Raw genomic sequence first — 24469 nt, 5'->3', positions numbered from 1 at the left:
CCGCACTTTTCACCTAAAAAATGACAGTGACAGCGACAAAACTGACAGTAGACATGAAAGCGGCAAAAATGTAATAACATGGGCATGGCCTACTTCGACTACAATCATTTAGAATAACCCTGTACCTAGACCTATTATAAGATCATTCACAAAAACAAAAAACGCGCGTTTACCCCATTCCCGTTCGTAAATCGTAATGCCGGAGCGACACTGCAGTCACGTGATATTCCCCACGTATTCCCCACGTGTTCCCCACACTCTACGTTGGCCCGCGAGAATGCATTTAGCACATAGCCTAAGCACGCTCCGCCCCGAACTGTTTAAGCGCGGATTTTAAATATTGAAAATTAAAACGCCGACTACATCTGACCTGACCTGACCTGACCTGAAAAATGATGTGACAGCGTCCTTATATCGAAAATAACTATTATTTTGCAGGTTTGAGCTTTGAACCTGATATCTGGGGTCGCTGCAATTTTGATCGCCGAGCGGCGCGCGCTGTGCCAGTGCTTTGGCTATGTGTTAAATGAATTCTCGCCGTTCGCCCATATGGAACGGGAACGAGGAACGCGCTCCCGCTTTGATCACAGAACACAATGACACAACTGAACATTCTGACTGAACTGACACGCACATAATTGATCTGATCTGATCACGCTTACGTTTTGATCTGCAGTACGGATTATCTGCAGGATCTGCAGTTCTCCATATTTTTGAGTATGTACTGTGTTTTTTGAGTGTTTACATCTGTAAAATACTCTGCAAATTTTTGTTTGGTCGTTTATTGTTGCATTCTACAAGCGTTGTTTTGATATTCATTAATTCTCATTGCTCTTAAGGTAGGTTATCTACAGAATTAATGTAACTTAGAGTAATCAACGCATATCAACGTGTTTGTCTTAATTATAACCTCTTTTTATATGTTGCAAATGCAATGCAAGTTATTTTAATAGTAAATTCTTGTAGATGCCTAGAAAATGTATAGTGATAGGGTGCAAATCCAATTATGATAGTACTCTTAAAACCTCGAATCACGTGACCACATTTTCATTTCCAAAAGATGAAAACAGGAGGAAACTATGGATTTCTGCAATACCTCGTAAGAATTGGACCCCTTCTAAAAATGCTGTAGTATGCATCAAGCATTTTCATGATAAGCATGTAATCAAAACTCAACCTTATAAAAGAAAAGATGGGAACATGATGGAATTGTTGCTTCAACACCCAAGAGTTACCGAAGATGCTGTGCCTCAATTATTTGATAATTTGCCCTCATATTTATCAGAAAAGCTAGTCACCAAAAGGAGGTCACCAGATGACACAATGCAAGAATGTATGAAAAAGTCTACTAAAAAAATTAAAACATCAAGTAAGTAGAGGACAAGAGGAGGTATTGATTTGATTTAACAATTATAATTAATTGTATCGGACTTAAAATAATGTAGCTGTAGATGTTACAGTTGAACATATCAATCGGTAAAGACGTGTTTCATATCTAAGGCAGATTTGGTTGCAATTTTCTTGTTCACCTGATATATCCAATGAAAGATTGTTGAGCTTGACAAACGGAGTTATAGAGGTATAAACATATGAGCAGATCGGTGCAATGTAGACTCAGCTAGTGAATGTTGCCAATGCTAAAAGTGTTTGACCTACAGATTTGACGTCAGTGACGCTATTTGACTTCAAACACCTCTCCTCGTACAGTTGCGGAATTAAAATTTCGGGCAGTATTTTTCTGTCACTTCAACAAAATCTTTGTAATTCAAAAATTAAACTTCTGTGTCAGTCACGCTGACTTTTTTTGAATTTTGAGTTAATTGCACTGAGTGTAATTAAATAATCGCTTTGATATGGCCTACCCGTTATGCTACAAATTACAATTTTTTGAACGCAAATACGTAAGTCAAAAAGACAACATGACAAGAGTAAAAAGTAAGGTTATTAATGTAAAGGTTGTTTTAGAGTTTATGTTATAACATTGACAATACTGCCCGAAATTTTATTTCCGCATAGTCTGTCTCAATTCTAAATTTCCACCACCTGTTGAATTATGTTGGCAAAATAAAAATATTTCTAAATGGGGGATTGTTATAACCAAAGTTGGCAATATAATGATTTTATAAACATGATTCGAAAACCATGTATTTACTTGACACTAAAATGAAAAATGCTCTATTAAAATGTTTCGAAGAGATAAAAAACGGTGGCACCGTTCTTTTCCTTTACTCTAAAATCTTAAGTTGTAAAAACGACATACAGAATGATAACCTCACAAATACAATCTGACACATTTTTCACCAAACAGTGTTGCCGGTTGTATTTCTAAGGTAGAATGCAGTGTTGGTGGAAATTTCGAATTGAGACAGACTTTACAGTTAATTTCAAAATTATCGAGTACACCTCAAAAATCAAGAAGTCGATTTATTAGTTTTTTCCACATGTGAAGATGCCTTTTTGAAATTTGTACGTCATATTTTTATATAGGTTAGGTGAGTTTGACAACATAAATGTCGCTGATATTTTAGAGCACCATAATTTTATCCTCTCTACACGGTGCTCTTCGCGATGTTATAATATTGGGCTACCCTCCCGATCGATTACCCTTCTTCTCATTTGAAAAGAATGGCCACTTTCGCGTATTCGTTTAGATTAGGCATTTTGTTTGTCAAAATTGACATTGATCTTTGACAAAAAATGTATAATCTGTTTCAAAATCAAAAATCCAGCACCTGTTGAATTATGTTGGCAGAAAAAACGAAATCCCTAGAAAAAGTTTAATTTTTTTGGGTTGCCTCAACCTCCCGCCAAAATTTGACATTGAACTGTTGAGTTTATTTACCGAACACAAAATAATTATTATGTAGAAAAAGGTTTTAGCTACCATATCATACTTTTTGAGTGAAATAATAAAATGAGAATAATAGTCCAGAAAATATAAACATAAAAAAGGGTCCGACCTTGCAAAAGGTCATGTAGCTCTGATTTTTTAATATGTTGTTTGGATCTCAGCCAAGAGTGAAAAACCAAATTTGCAACTTCGAAAGACTTGTGCGCGTTGCGTGGTAGCCAAAGAACAGCAAAATTTTCGCACTATTTTCAGTTTTTGCTCAATATCTCCTAAGATGTGAGTCTCTCAGAAAAAGTTGAAGTTACCTTTTTTAAACTAGATTAAATTCACCAAATACAGCACTCGAGAGTAAGGCCGCTTTTGTTCACTTGAATTGCATCGTCCACTCCGCGCAGCGGAACAAAAGCTTTACCTTTCTCTCTCGTAGTGTAAATAACTATTGAAAACAATTTGAAAACTGTCACAATTTCATTGACATTTATTTTATAAAGGTGTTTTTTTTTTCGTTACTATGATATGTTAGCATTGTTGGCGTGTTTGAAAACTACTCCCCCACACTAAATTTCGTCATATTTAACACTGACGAAGAAACGGATTTCAAACTTATTCGAGAAAGAAATTGGCTCATACAGTTATGTCCCACATCAATAACTGGATCATTTAGTTTTAAAGGTGGTTTAGTTGTAACTTCCAAAAGCTCTTGCGCGTTAGCGAAATGCCAAAAGCAAAAAAAAAATTCTTCATGTTCCATGATTAGCCTAAATTGTGTACCTTCTTTGGTGTCCCTCCTTTTTGACACACCCGATTAGGTTACCCGGATACTCGTATATTACCAGAGATATTACTATAGTTTGTCAAGGGAGAGATTGGTTGACATAAAAATCACTAAATTCTACGTAGAGAAAGTACAGAGTGAGCAACAATAACTGTTTCAGTTGGCAATAACAAATTATACATGAAATTTTTAAAACTGAATTGTATCTACTTCGGTTTGTTTTGTTGACATTATTGACAGCTGGCAAACATTTCAAATTTAAACGTCTTGGTTTGTGTAATCTTTTATTAATAAAATGGTTTTCTCGTTGGAACATGACATAAAAGTCACCAAAATTTATTGCCAACTCAATCAGTAATTGTTGCTCACACGGTAGTACCTAGCGCACGTAAAATTTGAAAAATATCCTTCAAGCAGTAACATTTTTGCCCTGAAATTATGCTATAATTAATGTATTCCAGTGCATTTTGTAGGGTTGGGTTAATTTGATACAGTTTAAAATCTCCCAATCTCTTGCTGCGCGAAGTTTAATACTGATTAGTTTTTTGTGTTGAATTTTCAGATTATAAAATTAAAATGCAAGATTTGGAATATAGCAAGAGTCTCCCGAAATATGGCTACAGAAAGATTCACGCGAAACGTCACCGGTTGCCACTTCAATCATCAAGTTGCGAAAGAAACAATTTGGAAAAATACTACTGCAAGGGCTGCAATTTTGAAACCGATCTTGTGGTAATTTTAAAGCAACATTTCAGGGAATATCACAGAAAGGACACTGACTGCGTGCAAGATCAACCAAAAAATGACACTGTTGTAAGAAGCTACATTTGTCAGAAGTGCAGTTTTGAAACAAATTCCTTTTTAATTTGGATTAAACACTTGAGTGGTTCATGTTTTAACACAAAAGAAGAATGTGAGAACGTTAGTGAAGAAGAGTGGTACCGAAGCGAATGTTGTTCCTTTAAGACAAAGGAGGCAACAGTTTTGGAAAAACACCAGGCTGCAAAGCAATCTCGTCACCACTTCCATTGGTATAGTTGTGATAAATGCGAATTTAAAACGAAACGTAACGACTCCTTAAAACGACATAACAAAATTCATCTCCCAGCAGACGCGGTCCAGTGGTATAGCTGTGATAAATGCAACTACAAAACGATATATAAGGGCAACTTTAAAAAACATAACATAATTCATCTCCCAGTACATGGTGTTCAATGGCTTAGCTGTGACAAGTGCAAATATAAAACGAAACGAGACCACTGCCTAATACAACATAAGAAAAAGCATCTGTCAGCAGATACAGTTAAATAGTTGTGGTAAGTGCGAATTTAAAGCGAAAACAAACGAATACTTGAAACGACATAAGAAACGTCTGGTTTGTCTAAAACCAAAAGCACTGGTACCAAAAAAAATCGTTGAACAAAGACTCAAATGAGAACTGTTCATAGCATTTCCAAACAATATAGATAGGTGTCAGGTGGTCTTAGTGTGACGAATATAGTAAAAGAAAAAGTACAGAAATAATTTAAAGTCATAAGAAATGAAAAGAATGATTTTAGTGTTAGATTAGTGTAGAAAAACAGACTTCTGCCACAGAGGAGATACAATCAGAAGGCAAAATTTGCAATGTCACCTTTGATCTTTGTCAGCCAGCGGCAGCCGTTATTGTAGGATAGAAACATGGGAGTGAAACTGGTATAGATAGACGAAGTGCAGCGCAAAAAGTTTAGGTGCCACCCCCGGGGCGGAACGCAAGGGGGGAATTTTGAATAGACCTCGCAAGCAGATATCATTCTTGTCATCTTGTGAGTTTCTGAGTTTGCCAACTAGCACCTGCGACGTTCCCGTGCATTCTTGTGTGCTTCGTGTTGGGTTATGGTAAGGACGCTTAGCAAATTTTATTTTTATTTTAATACTAGATTTGTTCCTTCTCATTGCAATTGCATGCATCAGTCATGGAAGTTGTTGGCTGAAAGAAGTATTCTTGTATGCAACAACTGGTATTACGTTAACATTTCTGGAGACTTTGGCAACAAGCACATTTCCCAAAGATGTTCACCAAATCCAACTTTGGAAGGATGCTTGTAAAATAGATGAGGTTCAAAACATTGAACACTGGAAAATTTGTGAGGATCATTTTGAGGCAAATAGTTTTGTGATTGAGAGAAAAGATGGTGTAAACACAAGTTGTGTACCAAAACCTCATGAACATCATGCAAATGAAGATTTTGTACTTTTGGAAGAGCTTCCCTTTTCTGAAGAAAATGTCAAGAGTGTTTAATGCAAGATGAAAAATTTATAGATTTTTCATGTCATCACGCTACAACATCGACTGCGGTTTGCAAATGTTTTGATCAAAAACGTTCCTCACATTCCAAAAATCTTCCTCACATTCTCAAGATAGTGAAATAATGGACATTTCCAGTTTTAATCTCCAAGACCATATAATTATTGTGGAACAGGTGACAGTGATGTTTTGTAAAGTTTGTTAATAAATATATTTGTGTTTAATTTTATTTTCCTATTTCTTTTAAAACTAAAATTGTTGAGTTTAAAGTGTATTTTTTTTTTAACGAAATTTTCACTTTAATATGGACAATTAAAATAGCTATTTGTTTAATAAGGCAACAAAGTAGATGATTTATTGCCGCGGTTGGGAGACTTACCTCGAGGCTTTGAACAAGCCAAGGCATTAAATGATCTTTGTAACCGAATTGAACATATGATTTTTTCGCCGAATATGTAAATTTAGCTTTTTTAATTAATTTTTCCTAAAATACGCAAAATAATCTGAAAAAATACGGTTACGCTGAGGTGGCGTATACAGTTCGTTGCTATAGTACAGAATTAGGTTTGTTTATTAATCCTCCTTATTCTGTAACTTTTAACGACATCGTTGACTGAATGATTCGTAACGAACACGCGATTCTGTAAATTGAAACAATCGTTAGTAAACGAGAGTCTCGCCGAAAATTTGTCGTTAGCGAACGACAGCTAGAAAGGTGACTGTTAGTTATCGTTAACCCAAATCAGATATGGCCTTGGAAAGAGCGTCGGTTTGTAAGGCAAATTCTGGCAGAACTCCAAAGAAGACAAGTACTTACTCAATAAATTTATACACTGACCGGCAAAAAAAACCGGCCACCCGAACTGTTTTTATTTTTAATCGTTAATAAATGCTTACATACTCATTACTTTAATTAGAAATTAGTATTAATTTAAAAAACCATTCATTATTGATTCAGGATGCTCAACTTACCCAATAAAAAATAAGTTAAACACAAGAAAATAAATTTAATTTGAAAAAGTAACAAAAATAATAAAAACCAGATTTTTTTTTTTAACTTTGAAAAATCAAGATTCCCATTTTTATGGAACTTTTTTCCAAAACATTTGACATAAGCCTATTTGATTTTTAGTTTCAACAATTGTTAACAAACGAAGTGTGTAGTAAATGCTGAAAAATTTGCAGTGGGAACATTCAATGTTGAACGAGAATCTTGGCCCTTTAGATAAATACCAAAGGGTGTTGAGTATATTTAACATCTTAAAACATTGATAACAAAAAATAATATGGTTAACTCCCTATTAGCCCATCAAATTCTACGATCTTACCACACTTAAAAAAAAGTTCAGGGTGGCCGGTTTTTTTTGCCGGTCAGTATACTTTATACTCAAAAGTAGTGTTGTGAGGTCCGGTAATTGACTTAGTCAATGACCCATTTGACCGGTCAATAATTGTCAATGACTTGACGTATTTGACCAGTCATTTTTAAAATTTAAATTTCCCGCTTATAATGTTGAAGATTATAGGATATGATGACTGTTTGACTGATGAGATGAGGTTATGTTGGGTTGTCTGATGTCATTTACGTAGCTGCTGACAACGATGAAATCGATTATGACAATAAATAAGTAAATTATGACAATGAAACATCTAAAACTTTAATAAAGATCATTGTGGAAAACGATTACCTAAGCTTTTTATCTAATAGGAAGAAATGGTTTTTGTTTTTCAATCGTTTTTGGTCTTCTTAACATGACACGATATGTTTTTATTTTCATAAAATACTTACTTACTTTTTTTAATTCTAAACGAATGTTTAAGTATATTAAAAGAAACTAAAAAACTGAAAATACACACACACAGTTGTGTTGAAAGTTTTAAAGCGTTTTAAATTAACAAAAAGTTCAAATTCAAGCAAATATGTTAAAGAAAAATCAAAGTATAACTTCAAACAATTCAAACTTAACCTCACTTACACAATTTTAGAACAATAATTTATCGATCAATAAATCTTATAAAAAATGGAATTAAGAACCATTATTTGGTATTAAAATAATCCTTGACATTGAAAGAATCATTTTGTGATGTTTAACTAGTTCCTACTTTTTGACCAATAATTGACCGCTCAAGGACCGGTCAACTTTGACCAAAAATAAATGACCGGTCATTTATCCATCACTACTCAAAAGAAATACTTTAATATTTAATATATCACATGAGATGATACATTTACATATTTTAGGGAACAAAATAGACGAAGCAGCAGAGAATTGCGGGATATAAGTGATCCATTTAGTAGGTATTTAGTATTCCTGAGCAACAATTCAGGAAAATGTATCGATTCGAGAAGCTACCTTTATATACTTTTATAACATTTTGATAGATGACAGTACTTTTACGCGCTGTTGTCAGATGTACCGCTATCGTCAAAGATTTCCCAAGGTCGTAGCTAACGACACCCGATACAGAATACCAGACTCGTTTATGTCGTTAAAGTAGTCGTTACGAAAACTGTTAACGATCATCGTTGATCAACGAGTCGTCCATTATCGATAATTTACAGAATAGGGGGGAATATTCGGTAATTTCTGACATTTTTTTGTGGGGTTAGCGTCTCTGGTGTTAAGCGAATAAAAACCAGTATAAAGTCTGATATAGAGTTAAAAGGTGAATTTACTGCCTGAGAAGTTTCGGAAAGTTTATCAACAAGCCTACAGAAATTTCCTCGTTTTTTTGTGAAAAGCAGAAAATCAAGCTACAGCTGAATTCAAAAAAATCCGGAAATGTCAAAAAATTACACGTTTTTTCTAGTGTACCTATATAAAAGTTTACTAAGAGTAGGGCAAACAGCGTGATCCAATTTGATTGGTGGATCACTTTTACCACAGCCTATTTATTTATTTTATTAAAATATACGTCATTGTGACATTCATTGCCGTTCGTCAAATAACAACAATGACAGGCTGCAGTGTAGAAGGATGTAAAAACAGAAGCGAAGATGGTATAATTTTCAAATCTATCCCGAAAAACCCATATAAGCGTTCTATTTGGACAAAGCACATGAATAGAACGCCACCGAAGAATGGAAGAATATGTGCAGACCATTTTTCAGAAGATCAGTGGGAAATTTATGGGAAAGTACTGAAGAAGCATGCTGCACCTTCTATTTTCGGCTTTCCGAAGTTCTCATTAAATTCAAACATAACGTATGGTCCGAAAGTTTTGGGAAAAAATTCACTTTGTTGGATTGAGTGACAAAATGCATGTAATGAAGCAGGTCATGGAAGTAAAATGTCACCAGTCATGTCATCTAAATAAACAATGCAACAGTGTTTGGCTTTTGCTTTGCAAAATGTCTTATAAAATTAATCTTCGTCTAAGTATTTACAATCTGGTTGGGCGAATGCCGAAACGAGACATTGTCGATATTTATCGAGAGCAAAATATAAGCAAATCGACAATTTATCGCACAATCAAAGAATGCGAAGAAGGGATACCATGTGTTAACTTACCTAAAAGCGGTCGGCCGCGGGTTTTGAACCAGTTAAGACAGGGAAGACTGATTCAAGCAGCTAAACACAAAATTGGGATCTCACAGCGAAAACTTGCTAGGAGATTTAATGTTGGAAAGACTACGGTGTTTAGAACCCTATCAAGTGATAATATTGTCTTCCGGAAAAGGAGGAAAGCTCCAAAATATACAGAGGCTCAATTAGAGAGAATTCCGAGATGTTGCCGCACGTTGAGGCGAGTGCATTTCGTCAACAAATTGATCGTGATGGACGATGAAAAATATTTCACTTTATCCAACTCTGAGATGAAGGGCAATGATGGCTTTTACACGGACAATTACCAGAATGTCCCTGATGATGTGAGATTCAAGAACAAAAAAAAGTTTGAGGACAAAATTTTGGTATGGTGCGCAATTTCTGAGGCTGGCTTCATCTCGCAGCCTTACATTGGCGTTGTTCGGGGCGAAGCTTTAAATGCAGAGCGCTATATCCAGAGATGTCTCTCTAAACTGCGTCGGTTTTTGAACACGCATCATGCGGATGATGAAATAATGTTTTGGCCAGATCTTGCTACATGCCATTATTCAAGAATCACAAGGGACTGGTATGAAGCCAACAACATCAATTTTGTACCGAAAGTAGACAATCCCCCTAACCTACCTCAGGCTCGCCCAATTGAAGAGTTTTGGGCAATTTTGAGTCGGAAAATCTATAATAACGGATGGGAAGCACAAAACGAGGAACAATTGCGACGGCGTATATCCAGAAAAATTAGAGAAATCGACGCTGTGGTCGTCCAAAGGATGATGCAACGCGTCAGGGGAAAACTTAGGCAAATCGAAAATAACGGACCCTTGTCGATTATTTGAATGTTGTTTTATAATAAGAATAGTTAAGAGAAATTGTTTGAAAATTTGGTAAAAATATAGAACTATTTTTATAAGAGTTGTCAGCCACTGAATTTTTTCCCAAAACTTTCGGACCATACGTTAGAAGAAAAAATGTGTGCTGCGTTACCGGATAATTTAAACCAATTTAAAGAAAATTTTGATCACGTCCGTCTCCAAAAAAAAATTCAGAATTTAAAGAAGAGATTGTAACATAAAATCAAAGTTTGCATTAAAATTGATGGTTTATCGTTTAAAAATTTATACTGCGAAATTAAAAAGGGAAATCAGAATCCGCCAAAAAATTAAATGGTCCAGCAAGAGTCATGCCATGAGGGATATGGTTCAAAATTTAAAACAATAGATTCGTATTTAGGTAGTATTTAAATGAATGTTTAAGCAAAAATATTTATTATTGTTCAATAAAATATTGTTTGGTTTGGTTTTCCAGTATTTTTAATTTTTTTATTTATTCTGATCCGTTAAAAGAAACTCTTGTGACGCTACTGACCTAATGACATTAAACTGACATAAATTTGGATCAAAAATAGTTGTCAAATATACGCGTTTGCCCTACTCTTAGTAAACTTTTATATAGGTACACTAGTTTTTTCCACTTGTCATGGTTTGAAAATGGCTCTTAGAAATAGGTTAGAATTATTTGACGATATGCCAGTTGAATGAATAATTCAATGACATTTTTAAAAATTTGTAATAACCCAGATATCACCAGTCTTTCGCCAAAATCCAAACTGTAGTGACTCAGTTTAAAATTTAAAATTTTAATTCCCGGTACCGCCACGAGAGCGCGCCAAATGTGAAGGTACTAGCGGCTAGGGTAGGAACTAAGGAATGGGGTTGGCAATCCTGGGGAGAGCGGAAATATAGCGGGGGTGAAGCGGTCCCTCGCGCGCGTGGTTGAAGGGGGTAGTTTCACTTCTGTTTGGTTTTTCGAAACGAACACACTGTGCGAAGAGCGATCCATATTCCAAAATTTGTAAGTTAAATCTGAATCAATTACACTACCGTCCCGAGTAGATATTTTTTGTCACCGTGAGGAATTCGACGTTTTAATCCACTCCGGGTAATTTATCCCACGTTCGTTGCCCTTTTGTTTTTGGAACCAGGACCACGTGGCAAGGGTATGTTGTAGCTATCATTTTGTTGCATGCTGTTTTTTTCGAGAAGCGCCCATTGGTTCATTTTAAGCGTTATCCCTAAGTTCCTCCCGGGAGGTTCATTTTTCCGGCAATCTGTTACTTTAAAAAATTAGTAGCCTTCGTCCGAATCACGTGCGTTCATTTTGTTTTTCTTTCGCTAATTTTTTCTAACGGTACTCGATCCGTCATTTTTCGTGTAGCATTGCCAGCGATTATCGTAGGCGTTATTTATGTTGTTTAGGTAGGTACTGATATTTTGTTGCCAGGAAGCGGGATGCTAGGCACCGACGATTATTTAAAAAAAAAGAGATGTAACTGTCAATAAAAAAAACAGCAATTTTTGGTTTTGTACCAAAACAAGTTAATTTCTTTTAATAAATAAATATACATTCCTATCGTGCGTGTGTTCGACTGAATTGGGGAGCAATGGGAGTCGGCGGCAAACTCCCTCAAATACGGAAAGCGTGTGTTCCGGTGACAATTTTGGCGCCCAACGTGGGACAGTAAAATGAACGGCTTGTCCTCGATGTAGGGTCGGTACCGCTGGATGGCCTGTACCACGGCTAAACACTCCTGCTCATTTGAGTGGTACTTCATCTCCGTCGGGTTGAACCTGGCACTGCTGTACGAAATGATTCTCCGCCTGCCCCCATCTTCTTGATATAAGACGGCGGCCATGCCGGAGCTGAAGAGACGGAAAGGTCAATCGCTCAGCACTTCCACTGGCCGAAGCTGCAAGAAAGTGTTCGAAGGTACGTGCGTCGCTGCCTCCTCTGCGTAACTGTGGGTCCTCCCAACCAGCCGCGCCCCAGAAGCCGCGACAGCCGAAGAGATCACTTGAAGCGATAGCGTGCGACTTGATGGGGCCATACCCGCGAACCCTCAGCGGCAACAGGTTCATTCTAGTAGTTACGGTTTTATTCTCTAGGTGGGTGGAAGGGTTTGCCATACCCACGAGCACGACGTCTGAGATTGTGCGCCTCCTGGAAGAAGAGGTCTTCACCAGGCACGGTTACCCTGGAGACATTATCACAGACAACGGCTCCCAATTCACGTCCCGGCGTTGGACGAGGGCCTGTCGACACTGGCAAACACGAACGTGGACGACGGCCCCATATACGCCTCGGGAGAACCCTACGGAGCACCGCAACCAGGAGCTAAAGAAGGCTCTCCGCTTCCGCTTAGTTGGACGGGGACAGAACACGTGGGACAGCGAACTCTCCACGGCTCTGTTCAGTGTGCGTCGCAACGCCGCTACGGGCATGTCCCCTAGCCAGCTCCTTTATGGGCGAGATATCGCCTATCTTGGAGCATGGGATGCCCCCGGAGACAACGAAACACTGACTCCAGCCTCCGAGCGATTAATAGAAGCCCAGCGACACCAGGAGCTCCATATCCAACGACGCTTCCGAGGTGAAGACGCTGCCGTCGTGACCTTTCGACCAGGGGACTTGGTGATGCTCCGAGTCCCGGCAGTGACTCCCTTCCGGCCGTTCAACTGCAAGTGGACTCAATCGACAATGTATCACTTTGCGCTCTTAATACACAAATAGCTATTGTAATTAATTCATCTTTACAACATTAGGTGTCTAGCGTCCTTGCGGGTAGGGGAGTTTGTTGCCAGGAAGCGGGACGCTTATTTAACGATTATTTTAAAAAAAGAGATATGTAACTGTCAATAAAAAAACAGCAATTTTTGGTTTTGTACCAAAACAAGTTAATTTCTTTTAATAAATAAATATACATTCCTATCGTGCGTGTGTTCGACTGAATTCGGGAGCAATGGGACGAAGAAAAACCCGGCAAGTCCATTCTGTTACCGTAAGTCGGCGGCAAACTCCCTCAAATACGGAAAGCGTGTGTTCCGGTGACAATTTGTGGCATTTGAAGCGTTTTTATTTTATCGACGTTTAACTTTGCGCTTTGTTCTCTTTTACTTGATCATTGTTTAATGTTGCGCTTTGTTCTCTTTTACTTGATCATTGTTTAATGTTGCGTTGTGTTTTGTTCAATTTATTATTGTCTAATGTTACGCTTTGTTCTATTGCATTAAACTCGGGTCTTTCTTTGTGTTGTTGCTAAGCGCCGTTAGATTTCGGATGAGTTAAAGTTAAAATGTTGTAAGTACGATCCTATGGGGGCTAGGTGTCATTCAGGAGGTCGGGGGGTTGTTTAGTAAATTTCTGTGGAAGCTACGGTTATGTAGAGCCGTTACCGGGGGCGGACCTAAGTCTTTGCTTACGCGGCTTCGGGATGTTTTCGTGAAGCTTCCGTCGAGGTTATAGAGACTTCGGGGTTTGTCGGGAAACGGTTGGTTGGGGACGGCGGACCTAGGTCTTTGCGGATGCGGTCTAGGGATGCTAATCGTACGACCCCGAGACGCTCTGTCACTCTTGCTTGGTCGGTGAAATAGCCTGACGTTCATTAATACCCCGAATATCTACAAACGTCGCTTGATTTCAAGATGATTCAGATTATTCTTCTGAGTCCCCTCGCGGCCGAGAGTTTGTTACCTCCAGCTCTAAGCTCCTGTTGGCGTACCTTGACCGAATTAAACATCGTTTTGTCATTAATCGAGTTGAAAATATGAGTAATGCCTGGGATACGGTTTTTGAAGAGGGTTTTTCATCCGTCCCTGTCTGTAATAACTGCCTTATAATTTGTTTACTTGTTTTGCAAGCTTTAACCTGTCATTTTGTCTGTCATGTACCCGTTTTCTGTTGTTTTAAATGTTGCTGCATTCATCTTGTCATGTAATGGTAATGTACTCAACTAGTTATATAGTTTCTTGTACTCCGTTAAACTTAATTTTTATCCTTTTGCATTCGTTTCAATTTTTTTTTTCATCGAAGTTATTACAGGCATTTTTAATAAAAGGTATTTTGCGTCGCTCACATGTGTGTTTTATTTGCGGTACTCTTCCAACTGGAACCCTCCTCGTTTGCATTCCGAACCTTTTCCGCCAAAAGAAAAACACAACGTAGGGCTCTTCCGCTTCGATGACGATCACGACCACATTTGTTACCGTTTTGAGCAGGTTCGAATATTTGGCGGAAAGAAGTAATGTATTCAGATCATTACAAAACATTTAAAATTTCAAACTAAACCCGCGAAATTGAACAAAGTGGCCATGGCGTGATCGTCATCGAAGCGGTAAAACCCCTACACATTCAAATGTAGAAAAAAAAGCTTTACAAGAATAGGCTAAGAAATGTATAGTGTACTATTTAAAAAAAAAGTTGATTGTCTTAACTTTGACATATGTCATCGTAGAGAAGATTTGACAACATCATCTATTGTGGTTTCATAAGCGATTTACAAATATATATGGTTTGCTATACTTTTTTCTTAAAACAAAAAAGATGTAGGGGCGCGAATACCAATCTGAATCATCCGGTATAAAATTGAGTATAAATGGGATGACGAAAACCCCATGTCAGCAAAGTCGGGACCAAACGTCAATCACGGCATCGGAATCACTGCAACCCAATACGAGAGACGAGGACAAACGCGGAAAAACGGGAAGGGATTCCAGACGTAGAAATATTAATTGGTCAAAACTTTACCGAGCTCGCTGATAGGTATAGAATATTACAAGTGCGGCGATAAATTACAATTGGTACCAGGTAGAAGTCGGTACGACAGATCCAGTTGCTGTTAATAAACTTTTGACAATTCTTAATAAGCACCCGCAGTGTCTTGCAAACACTGTCAAAGACATCGGTCAGACATCAACCACGGGTGCCACCATTGAATTAACTTCTAATATACCAATTTCGTGCCGGCCTCGACGGTACCCGGAAACTGAACGAAGAGAAATACGGGAAATCATCACTCAGTTACTCAAACATAAAATTATCCGAGAGTCAAAATCACCGTATGCATTCCAAGTTTTATTAGTTAAAAAGAAAACGGGAGAAAAGCATTGATTACCGCCCTTTGAATAAAATAACAGTCAGTGACAAGTACCCCGTCCCTTTGATACAGGAACAAATTGACCGCCTGCCGGGTTCGTATAGTTTACGTCCCTTGATCTCTTATCTGGTTATTATTTGCCGCCACCCGGAAAATTTGAACTAAACGACCAACGTTTTTACGTTTCACTTATCAAAATTAGGCTCCGCCTTCGCGCAGCTTTTGTCAAGGTCATCGATCATGACAGTTGGCACAAGCTCTACCGACTAAATTTTAATTTTAATTTTAAACAAAATGTTACATAACATTGCGCAACAAGACTCAAGATAACAATGACAGACATCTAATTCCCTAAATGAATATTACACACCTCGGACTCTCAGCTCATCAAGATAGCACGCGGCCTCCGATCGCGAAGTTAACCTAGTTCTCGCCCCCCAGTCTCCTAATTTCTACCCTAGTGACGTCAGTCGTCCAAGTCTCTGCGACACCTAACTCGTTATGGGTACAGTGCCCCAGCTTGTGTCCTCCGAATCGCCACTGCGAAAACTACATATGATGAAACAGAGGCCTTCCATCAAGGCGTTCGAGAAACTCTGCGGCCAAGATCACACGTCATGAAGAGGCCCTGCGGGCGCGACAAAAGCCCCCCCACGTCCGGCTCTTGGCAGGCTCTCGTTTTTCATTGCAACGTGGTAACTCTGCCCCACGCATTGACAACCTCACTTCGGCCAAACTAAATGGACTTCCGTTTTCCCTATTTAAATGGCTGACGCAATGTGATCGGTTAACTGTTCCTCCCTTCCTAACCCTAACTTTGAAAATCTACTCGCCCAACGGATTTCGACGGTTCGTCCCGACCGAACTCTAACTTTAAAAATGGATTCGCCCAACGTATTTTTCCTGTTCACTCCTACATAACTCTGACTTTCAACCCGGACGCGATCAACGAATTCCCACGGTTTCGTAATTTTGAAAATGGACGCGCCCAACGGCTTCCGACAGCCTAAAAACTTTACTGCGACGTTCCCTCAAGAATTTACCCACACTCTCAATTCCTACTCCGAAGCTTGCCGGAATAACAAAGGAAAAATCTTACCTGCTAGTCACGTATTGTTAAGAAGGTTATACTACCTGAAGTCCAACGCACACACTCTTGACGACTCACGAGATTTCCACCTATGAGCGATCACCACGTGTGTCATCCGGGACCGGGAATGTTTAAGTCGGTACCGTGTTTTTACTCTGATTGAGCAATACAACAGGAATTACACTACTAAAATTTTGTCACATCCAATACTTAATTTTCAACTAATACATTCATTCACGCAACACATCCGAACCATTGAAAAGCTGAAAATCGAGTGTCGCATCTACGGTCTACCCTTATCAACCAAAAAAAAAACAACATAAAAAAATCACATCCTCCAACTCCCCCGCTGCCGGATCTTCTCGATGATTTCGCGTTTTCCTTCACTCCTAGTTCTCTCCCGTTGTTGCGATGGCGGCAATTTAAATTCAAATTGGGGTCTTACAAATTATTTGATAGGTACTGTCAAGTAGACAATTATTTGACAAATATTTAAAACCAAATTTACATTAGGAAAAATTTTATTTCCGGTTTTTTCTGAATTCAGCTGTATATTAGTAGGTATATTCAGAAGTTTTGCTGGTTGGTTTTACGGAATTATCAAAGAAAATGAAACCTTCTACTTCTACAAATGTCCATTGGGCCGTATCACAACACCGTTTATAAGTTGTCGTTAACTAGAGTCGTGATTAAAGTAAACATAAAACGATGTAGATTTATGCAATTTTAACCTGCCAGAAAGAGATGAATTCGTCACCAAGGTAATTAGAGTGATGACTAAATTTAATAAGGGTGTCGTGATACGGCCCAACAATAATAAAGATTACATACATTTTAATTAACATTGTATCGGGTGTTTTTTTTTTAAATTTGGCGTCGAAGTTGGCGTTAAAGGGTCCATTGTGAATGCACCACCGGATTATAATTCTGATTACTTGTTTAAATCTAACCTGACTTTTTGCGTTGTTTGTGTTTTTAAACTGCACTTTGAAAAATCAGTGTGAGGTTCATTCACAATCAACTCTTCAACGCCAATTTTAAAAAGACACTCTTTGTATACTCGTACATATTGACAACTAAAACACTAAAACCATTCTTTTCACTTCTTATGACTATAAATTGTTTTTGTAAATTTTACTTTGTTTTAAAATTACAATCGTCACACTGAAACCACCTGACACCGATCTACATTGTTTGGAAATGCTATGAACCGCTCTCATTTGAGTCTTTGTTCAACGTTGTTTTTAGGCAGTACTTTTGGTTTTAGACAAACTGGACTTTTCTTATCTCGTGTTAAGTGATGGTTTTGTTTCGCTTTAAATTCGCACCTAGGACAGCTGTACATCTGGACAGAATATGCTTACAGATGCTTTATCTTATGTCGTTTTAATTGGTCCTTTCTTTTCGTTTTATATTCGCACTTATCACAGCTAAACCATTGAACAGCATCTGCTGAGAGATGAATTTGCTTATGTTGTTTTAAGGAGACGTTCCATTTCGTTCTATATTCGCACTTATCACAATTATACCACTGGATGGCATCTGCTGAGAGATGAATTGTGTTATGTCGTTTAATGTTTCCCTTATACTTCGTCTTGTATTTGCATTTATCACAGTTATACCATTGCATCGCGTCTACTGAGAGATGAATTTTCTTATGTCGCGCTAGATAACGGTTACGTATCGTCTTAAATTCGCATTTATCACAATTATACCACTGGATGGCATCTGCTGAGAAATGAATTTGCTTATGTTGTTTAATGTCTTTCTTATATTTCGTCTTGTATTTGCATTTGTCACAGCTATACCAATGGACCGCGTCTGCGGAGAGATGAATTTTCTTATGCTGTTGTAAATAGCGGTTTCGTTTCGTTTTAAATTCGCATTTATCACAATTATACCACTGGATGGCATCTGCTGACAGATGAATTGTCTTATGTTCTTTTATATTTCTGTTAGATCTCGTTTTGAATTCGCATTTATCACAGCTATACCACTGGACAGCATCTGCTGAGAGATGAATTGTCTTATGCTGTTTTAGAGAATCTTTCCATATCGTTTTAAATTCGCATTCATCACAACTATACCATTGGACGTGGTGAAGTAACTGCTTTGCGGCTCGGTGTTTTTCCAAAACCGTTGCCTCTGCTGAGAGATGAATTTTGTTATGTCGTTTTAAGGAGTCCTTCCGTTTCGTTTTAAATTCGCATTTATCACAACTATACCACTGGTGAAGTGACTGCTTTGCGGCTTGGTGTTTTTCTAAAATTGTTGCCCTCTTTGTCTTAAAGGAAGAACATTCGTTTTGGTACCACTCTAGTTCAATAAGGTTTTCACATACTTCTTTTGGGTTAAAACATGAACCATCCAAGTGTTTAATCCACATTAAAACGGAATATGCTTCAAACGAGCACTTCTGACAAATGTAGCTTTTTACAACAGTGTCATTTTTTGGTGGATCTTGCACGCAATCAGTGTCCTTTCTGTGATATTCCTTGAAATGTTGCTTTAAAATTATCACAAGATCGGTTTCAAAATTGCAGCCCCTGCAGTAGTACTTTTCCAAATCGTTTCTTTCACAACTGGATGATTCAAATGGAAACCGGCAATTTTTCATTTTGATTTTATAATCTGAAAATTTAATTTCGTGTCAATATCAATATCAATCTCTTCATTTGAGGATCTTTTGCTATTCTCTTATAGAGCTTTCAATGTAGCCGAGAAATCTGATAAATCATTGAATAAGCTTATAAAAGAAAATCTTTCTAATTTTGAAGTACCTCAAATACGAACATCTTCTAAGAGACGAACACATTTATCACTAGCTAAGAAAGTGGAAGCAAAAGTAGCCGATTTTGATATCAAAGGAGCTGTTAAATTATTGTCCTCGGACGACTCATTAGCTTCATTCAATGAAGATGTTGCTGAAGAATTAAAAAAAAAGCATCCTTCACCATCTCGCGAACTTTTTTTTCCAGACGCTTTCAAAACGGGAGACTTTTCTTTAATAGTTAATGAGCAAAACGTTCGAGAAGCTATCAATTCCTTTCCTGCCGGTTCTTCACCAGGTTTAGATGGCATGAGACCACAATATTTAAAAGATATTATATCTTTATCAGCGGGCGAAGCAGGTCAGCGGGCACTAAGAGCTTTAACAAAACTGTGCAATTTTTTATTGTCTGGCCAACTTCCTTCAGAAATTTGTCATTTATTATATGGTGCGTCTTTATGCGCCCTTCATAAGAAAGATGGAGGAATTAGACCGATCGCTATAGGAAACTGTTTACGAAGATTGACTTCAAAGCTTGCTTGTTTTCAAAGTCGTAATATTGTAAATTCGTATTTATCTCCACACCAACTTGGAGTGGCAACTAAGCTAGGATGCGAAGCAGCAATTCATACTACACGTACCTTTGTGAATAACGACCAAAACCGTAGCAAAGTTGTTCTTAAATTAGATTTCAAAAACGCATTTAACTCAGTCGAACGAGATTGTATTCTAAAAGAAGTCCAATGTCATACCCCACTTCTTTACCCTTATCTTTATCAATGCTATAGGAATCCTTCAACTTTATTTTTTGGTGATCATTTAATTTCTTCTTCTGTTGGAGCTCAACAAGGAGATCCTTGTGGTCCTATGATTTTTAGTCTTGCCATTCAACCAATTATTTTATCTTTGAATTCTGAACTGAATATTTGGTATTTAGATGATGGAACCCTAGCTGATTACCCAGAAGTAGTTTTGTCCGACTTTAAGAAAGTTATCAATTTATCCAGAAAAATTGGCCTTGAATTAAACTTTAACAAATGCGAGATCTTTAGCTGTTCTGGAGACACAGATTTAAAAGTCATAAAGGAATTTCAAAATTTAGCACCAGGTATTAAAATTTGTGACCGAGGAAGTTTATCTCTTTTAGGCTCTCCAATCTTTGACCAAGGCTTCAAAAACACTGTCGAAAAAACTATTATTACAGTTGAAAATCTTTTAAATAAAGCTGAATTTCTTAGCAGACACGTGGCTTATACCTTAATCAAGAACTGTCTTTTCATACCAAAATTTAATTTTTTATTAAGAACAACTCCTTTTTGGAAATTTTCTAATTACGTTAATTCCATTGATTCTTCTTTAAAGTCTTCTTTAGAAAAAATACTTAATTTACGTTTAACTGATTTACAATGGTGTCAGTCCACTTTACCGATTAGATTTGGTGGACTGGGAATTCGCCGCATTTCCGATATTTGCCTCCCTGCTTTCCTATCTTCAGTTCATGGTGTTAAAAAGCTTGTTTCTCAATTACTAAATTCAAAGGATAATGAGCTTATTATTCACCATTATGATGAAGCTTTAGCAGTCTGGGATGTAGAAAATGAGAACGAAAGACCAACAATTCCACAATTTCAGAAGAATTGGGATAATATCAATATCAAAAGAATAATTGACAATGACTTAATCTTTAATTCATCTAGGGACTTGGCTCGTTTTAAGGCTTTGCAATGCAGAGAATCAGGATCTTGGTTACATGCAATACCTTCTCCTAATATTGGTACTCTTTTAGATAACACTTCCTTCCAAGTTTGTATTGGTTTAAGATTGGGTTGTAATCTTTGTACACCTCATATTTGCAAATGCAATGCGAAAGTTGATGAAATTGGTATTCACGGTCTAAGTTGTTCCAAAAGCAGTGGTAGATTTTCAAGACACACTGAAATTAATTCTATTATCAACCGGTCTTTGACTTCTATTCATGTTAATTCAACTTTAGAACCAAACGGACTATCTCGTGATGACGGAAAACGCCCTGATGGGATGACTTTAGTACCGTGGAATAAAGGTCAACCTTTGGTTTGGGACGTTACTGTCGTAGATACACTTGCAGACAGTTACGTATTGAAAACATCTGAAGTCTCAGGTTTTGCCGCTGAAATGGCTTGCAAACGCAAACATAACAAATATCGTTCAATTATTTCGTCAAACTACATATTTAAAGGTTTAGCCTTTGAAACCTTAGGCCCTTGGTGCAAAGAAACAATAGATTTCATTAATGTCATCGGAGACCGACTTATCGCGGAATCAGGGGATTCAAAATCTAAGAAATTCCTTTTTGAGAGGATTTCCCTTGCCATTCAACGTGGAAACGCTGCAAGCATTCGGGGCACTTTTCCAGATTCCGCATTATTATCGGAAATTTTCGCATTGTAAATTAAAAATGTTATTTTATGTTAAATTTTAATAAATATCTTCCTAATATAAAAAACTAATCAAAATAATTGCAAAATATACAAGTCTTGACTTATTTACAGTGGGTTGCAAAAAAACGAAAATTTTCCTAATGTAAATTTGATTTTGTCCATTTGTCAATTAATTGCCCACTTGACAAGACCTATCAAATAATTAAAAAAAATGCTATTGAATTTTGACGTTATTTCTAACCTATTTCTCGTAAGAAAGTTTTACACTAGGAATAAATTGTAAAAATGCGTCAATTTTATTCTGACAGTTTCCGTTTTTTTTGCAACTAACTGTACTCGTACTTGTAAATTTTGATTTGCTCATTTTACTGAACAGTGACCGACAATAAAAACTAGCCATTACTTTTCTGTCACATCAAAATCCAAATGTGTAATTAATGCTTTAATGACACTGACATTTAAATGATGGCTAACTTTTTTGCCGGTCACTGTACCTACTAATGTGTGATTCAAATTAGTTGTGGATAAGTATGGCAACTATGTACGGAAATTTATGTGGTAACTGTGGGTGGGGTAGAGTTGACATTTGTATGACATTTCATATGCCTGCATTTGATTTTTTCAAGACCTTCTGCCCACCAATGGGTGGAGTTTAATAACGGCGCCAATTTAGAAATTCGAATTTCGTTGCTACTATTTTCTTGTCGTTTGACATTTTACTGTGTTTTGCTGTTTTTTGGACTTCATCCGAACGCTTCACGGCTTATTTTAATCTGCAATTTTCATTCCAAAATTTCATTTGATTTGTGATAATTTTTATAATAGATCTACAATAAGTACCTATTCATTTTAAGGTTATGTTACACAACAATCATGGAGAGGTAAGTGAATTTAACTTATATATTTTTTTTTCAGTGGAAAAATACTAGGTAGTATTACAACCCAAAAGCCCGGCCACAAACAAAACTCCGGTTGTCCGGATCGGGGAGCGGGACAGGAGAGAGAAACACAGATGTTCGGGACAAAACAATATTTATTTTTCCAGCTACAGGGCGGCTTGCCAGATTTCGGCATCTCGCAGGGTGCAGCACAGTGGTGCGTCGGTCGCTCCTCACTTGGTACTATGGATCTTCGTTTTGATGGTTCAATGGGGCCGAGAAGAGGTCTGAGGACCGTACAAGCTTTGAGGGATGTTGTGGCAGCTTGGCGGAGCTCAGCTGGAGTCGGGGCTCGCCTCCATCGGTGGTCGGTGCGGTTGCCCGGTGGTGCGGGGCTGGTGATGAATAATCGACTGCGTCTGGGTAAAAATCCTTAGTCGGTCCGGAGAAGATCGGGAGGATCCTGCGAATCCTAGAGGTTGCTGGAGAATGAAGGAGGATGATTGAGAATGACGAAAATCTTGAGAAGATCTGGAGAATCCTGCTAGTCGCCCTCCGTGATAGATTTTCTCTGGTTGCGAGAGCCGCGATTTTGGTGTTTCGAGGTCGTACTTAGGTACTTGCGTCGCAAATTACCGTTATTTGATCCGTCAGCTGGACGTTATCGGACCCGGTCCCACAGCGGATCGCGGTACCTGTTTTCGCCGGTCGATGGCTCTTCGCCTCCGGGACGCTATTTCACACGAGCGCCCCGACACTGGTTCAACACGGCGAAACGGTAGCACGAGGTGTTTCAGACGACTCTTGGCGATGGCGAGGAAAAGAATGGAATTCGGGCCGTTAAGATTTGCGTCGGCGCTCTCCGCGAGGGTGAAACGGTTTTGGTGGGGCGCAAGCGAGTGATTTTGCCGACCGATAACTGCGTCACAGTAGTAGTTTATTTAACGAGTTCTTGTGTAAATTGGGCTTTTTTTGGCACTCGTGGGCCTTTAAAATTGACCCACTCATGCCAAAAAAAGCCCAATTTACGCACGAACGATTTAAATATAACGTTTTTTGTTCGACGAGCCCCTTAAAAGCTTCAAATCGCTTAAAACCTTTAAAATTAGCTTAACGTTTCGTTGTGACAAGTTGTGACATTTATCAAAATCCGTGCACACAGGACAAAATTCTCAAATTCTGACAGTGTCGAACAAAAACTATTTTTTGCACCACTCAACGATTTTAATAGATAAAAGCCAAAAATTTGTAAATTATCACTAACTGTTAAGCTAAATTTAAGTTTCATGTTGACAGTTAAAAATTATTTTGAAACTTTCGACTTTTTTCACATATATCTCAAGTGCAAAATTTTTTATCGGAAAATTTTTTGCTAATGAACGAAAACATCCATAAATGAGGTCAGAAGACCAATTATTAGCAAATAAGAGCACGAGACGAAGTCGAGGGCTTTTATTTGATAATAATTGGTCTTCTGACCGAATAATTTATGGATGTTTGAGTTTATTAGCAAAAAATTTGCCGATATTAAAATTTTGCACGAGGGGTATACGGCTGATTATTTCCTGAATAGAATGAAACCAAACGCATTATTTCCAATCCTTTTTATTCAAAATAATTTATAAAAAAAAATCAGGTACCGACATTTTTTATCAGAAGTCAGTTTTTCTACACTAACCTAACCTAACACTAAAATAATTCTTTTCAATTCTTATAACTTTAAATTGTTTCTGTACTTTGTTTTAAAATTAACTACACTTGTCACACTGAAGCCACCTGACACCGATCTACATTGTTTGGAAATGCTATGAAGAGTTCTTATTTGAGTCTTCGTTCAACATTCTTTTTAGGTAGTAGGTACTTTTGGTTTTAGACAAACCACACTTGTTTTATGTTGTTTCAAGTAACTGTTTGTTTTCGCTTT

At 37.6% G+C, this 24469-nt stretch overlaps 1 protein-coding gene across 3 annotated transcripts; it reads left to right on the top strand.

Annotated features, from left to right (window-relative positions):
* The first annotated feature begins 554 nt into the window (after positions 1 to 554).
* On the top strand, positions 555 to 6142 carry LOC138135021 (RE1-silencing transcription factor B-like). 3 transcript variants are annotated; one of them, XR_011160856.1, is made up of 4 exons: positions 555 to 839; positions 967 to 1369; positions 4189 to 5504; positions 5580 to 6142. XR_011160856.1 is itself a non-coding variant. In XM_069053656.1 (3 exons), exons 2-3 carry the CDS (start codon positions 967 to 969, stop codon positions 4935 to 4937), a joined length of 1152 nt encoding a protein of 383 aa, XP_068909757.1. In that variant the 5' UTR covers positions 555 to 717; the 3' UTR covers positions 4938 to 6142. The 3 variants fall into 3 exon arrangements, 2 of the variants coding, with proteins under 2 accessions (XP_068909757.1, XP_068909756.1); XM_069053656.1 differs by having other exon boundaries at positions 555 to 717; positions 4189 to 6142; XM_069053655.1 differs by having other exon boundaries at positions 4189 to 6142.
* The last annotated feature ends 18327 nt before the right edge of the window (positions 6143 to 24469 follow it).

The sequence above is a fragment of the Tenebrio molitor genome, chromosome 7, assembly GCF_963966145.1.
Source record: "Tenebrio molitor chromosome 7, icTenMoli1.1, whole genome shotgun sequence".
NCBI lineage: Eukaryota > Metazoa > Arthropoda > Insecta > Coleoptera > Tenebrionidae > Tenebrio > Tenebrio molitor.
This window is presented reverse-complemented; position numbering and strand designations above follow the sequence as displayed.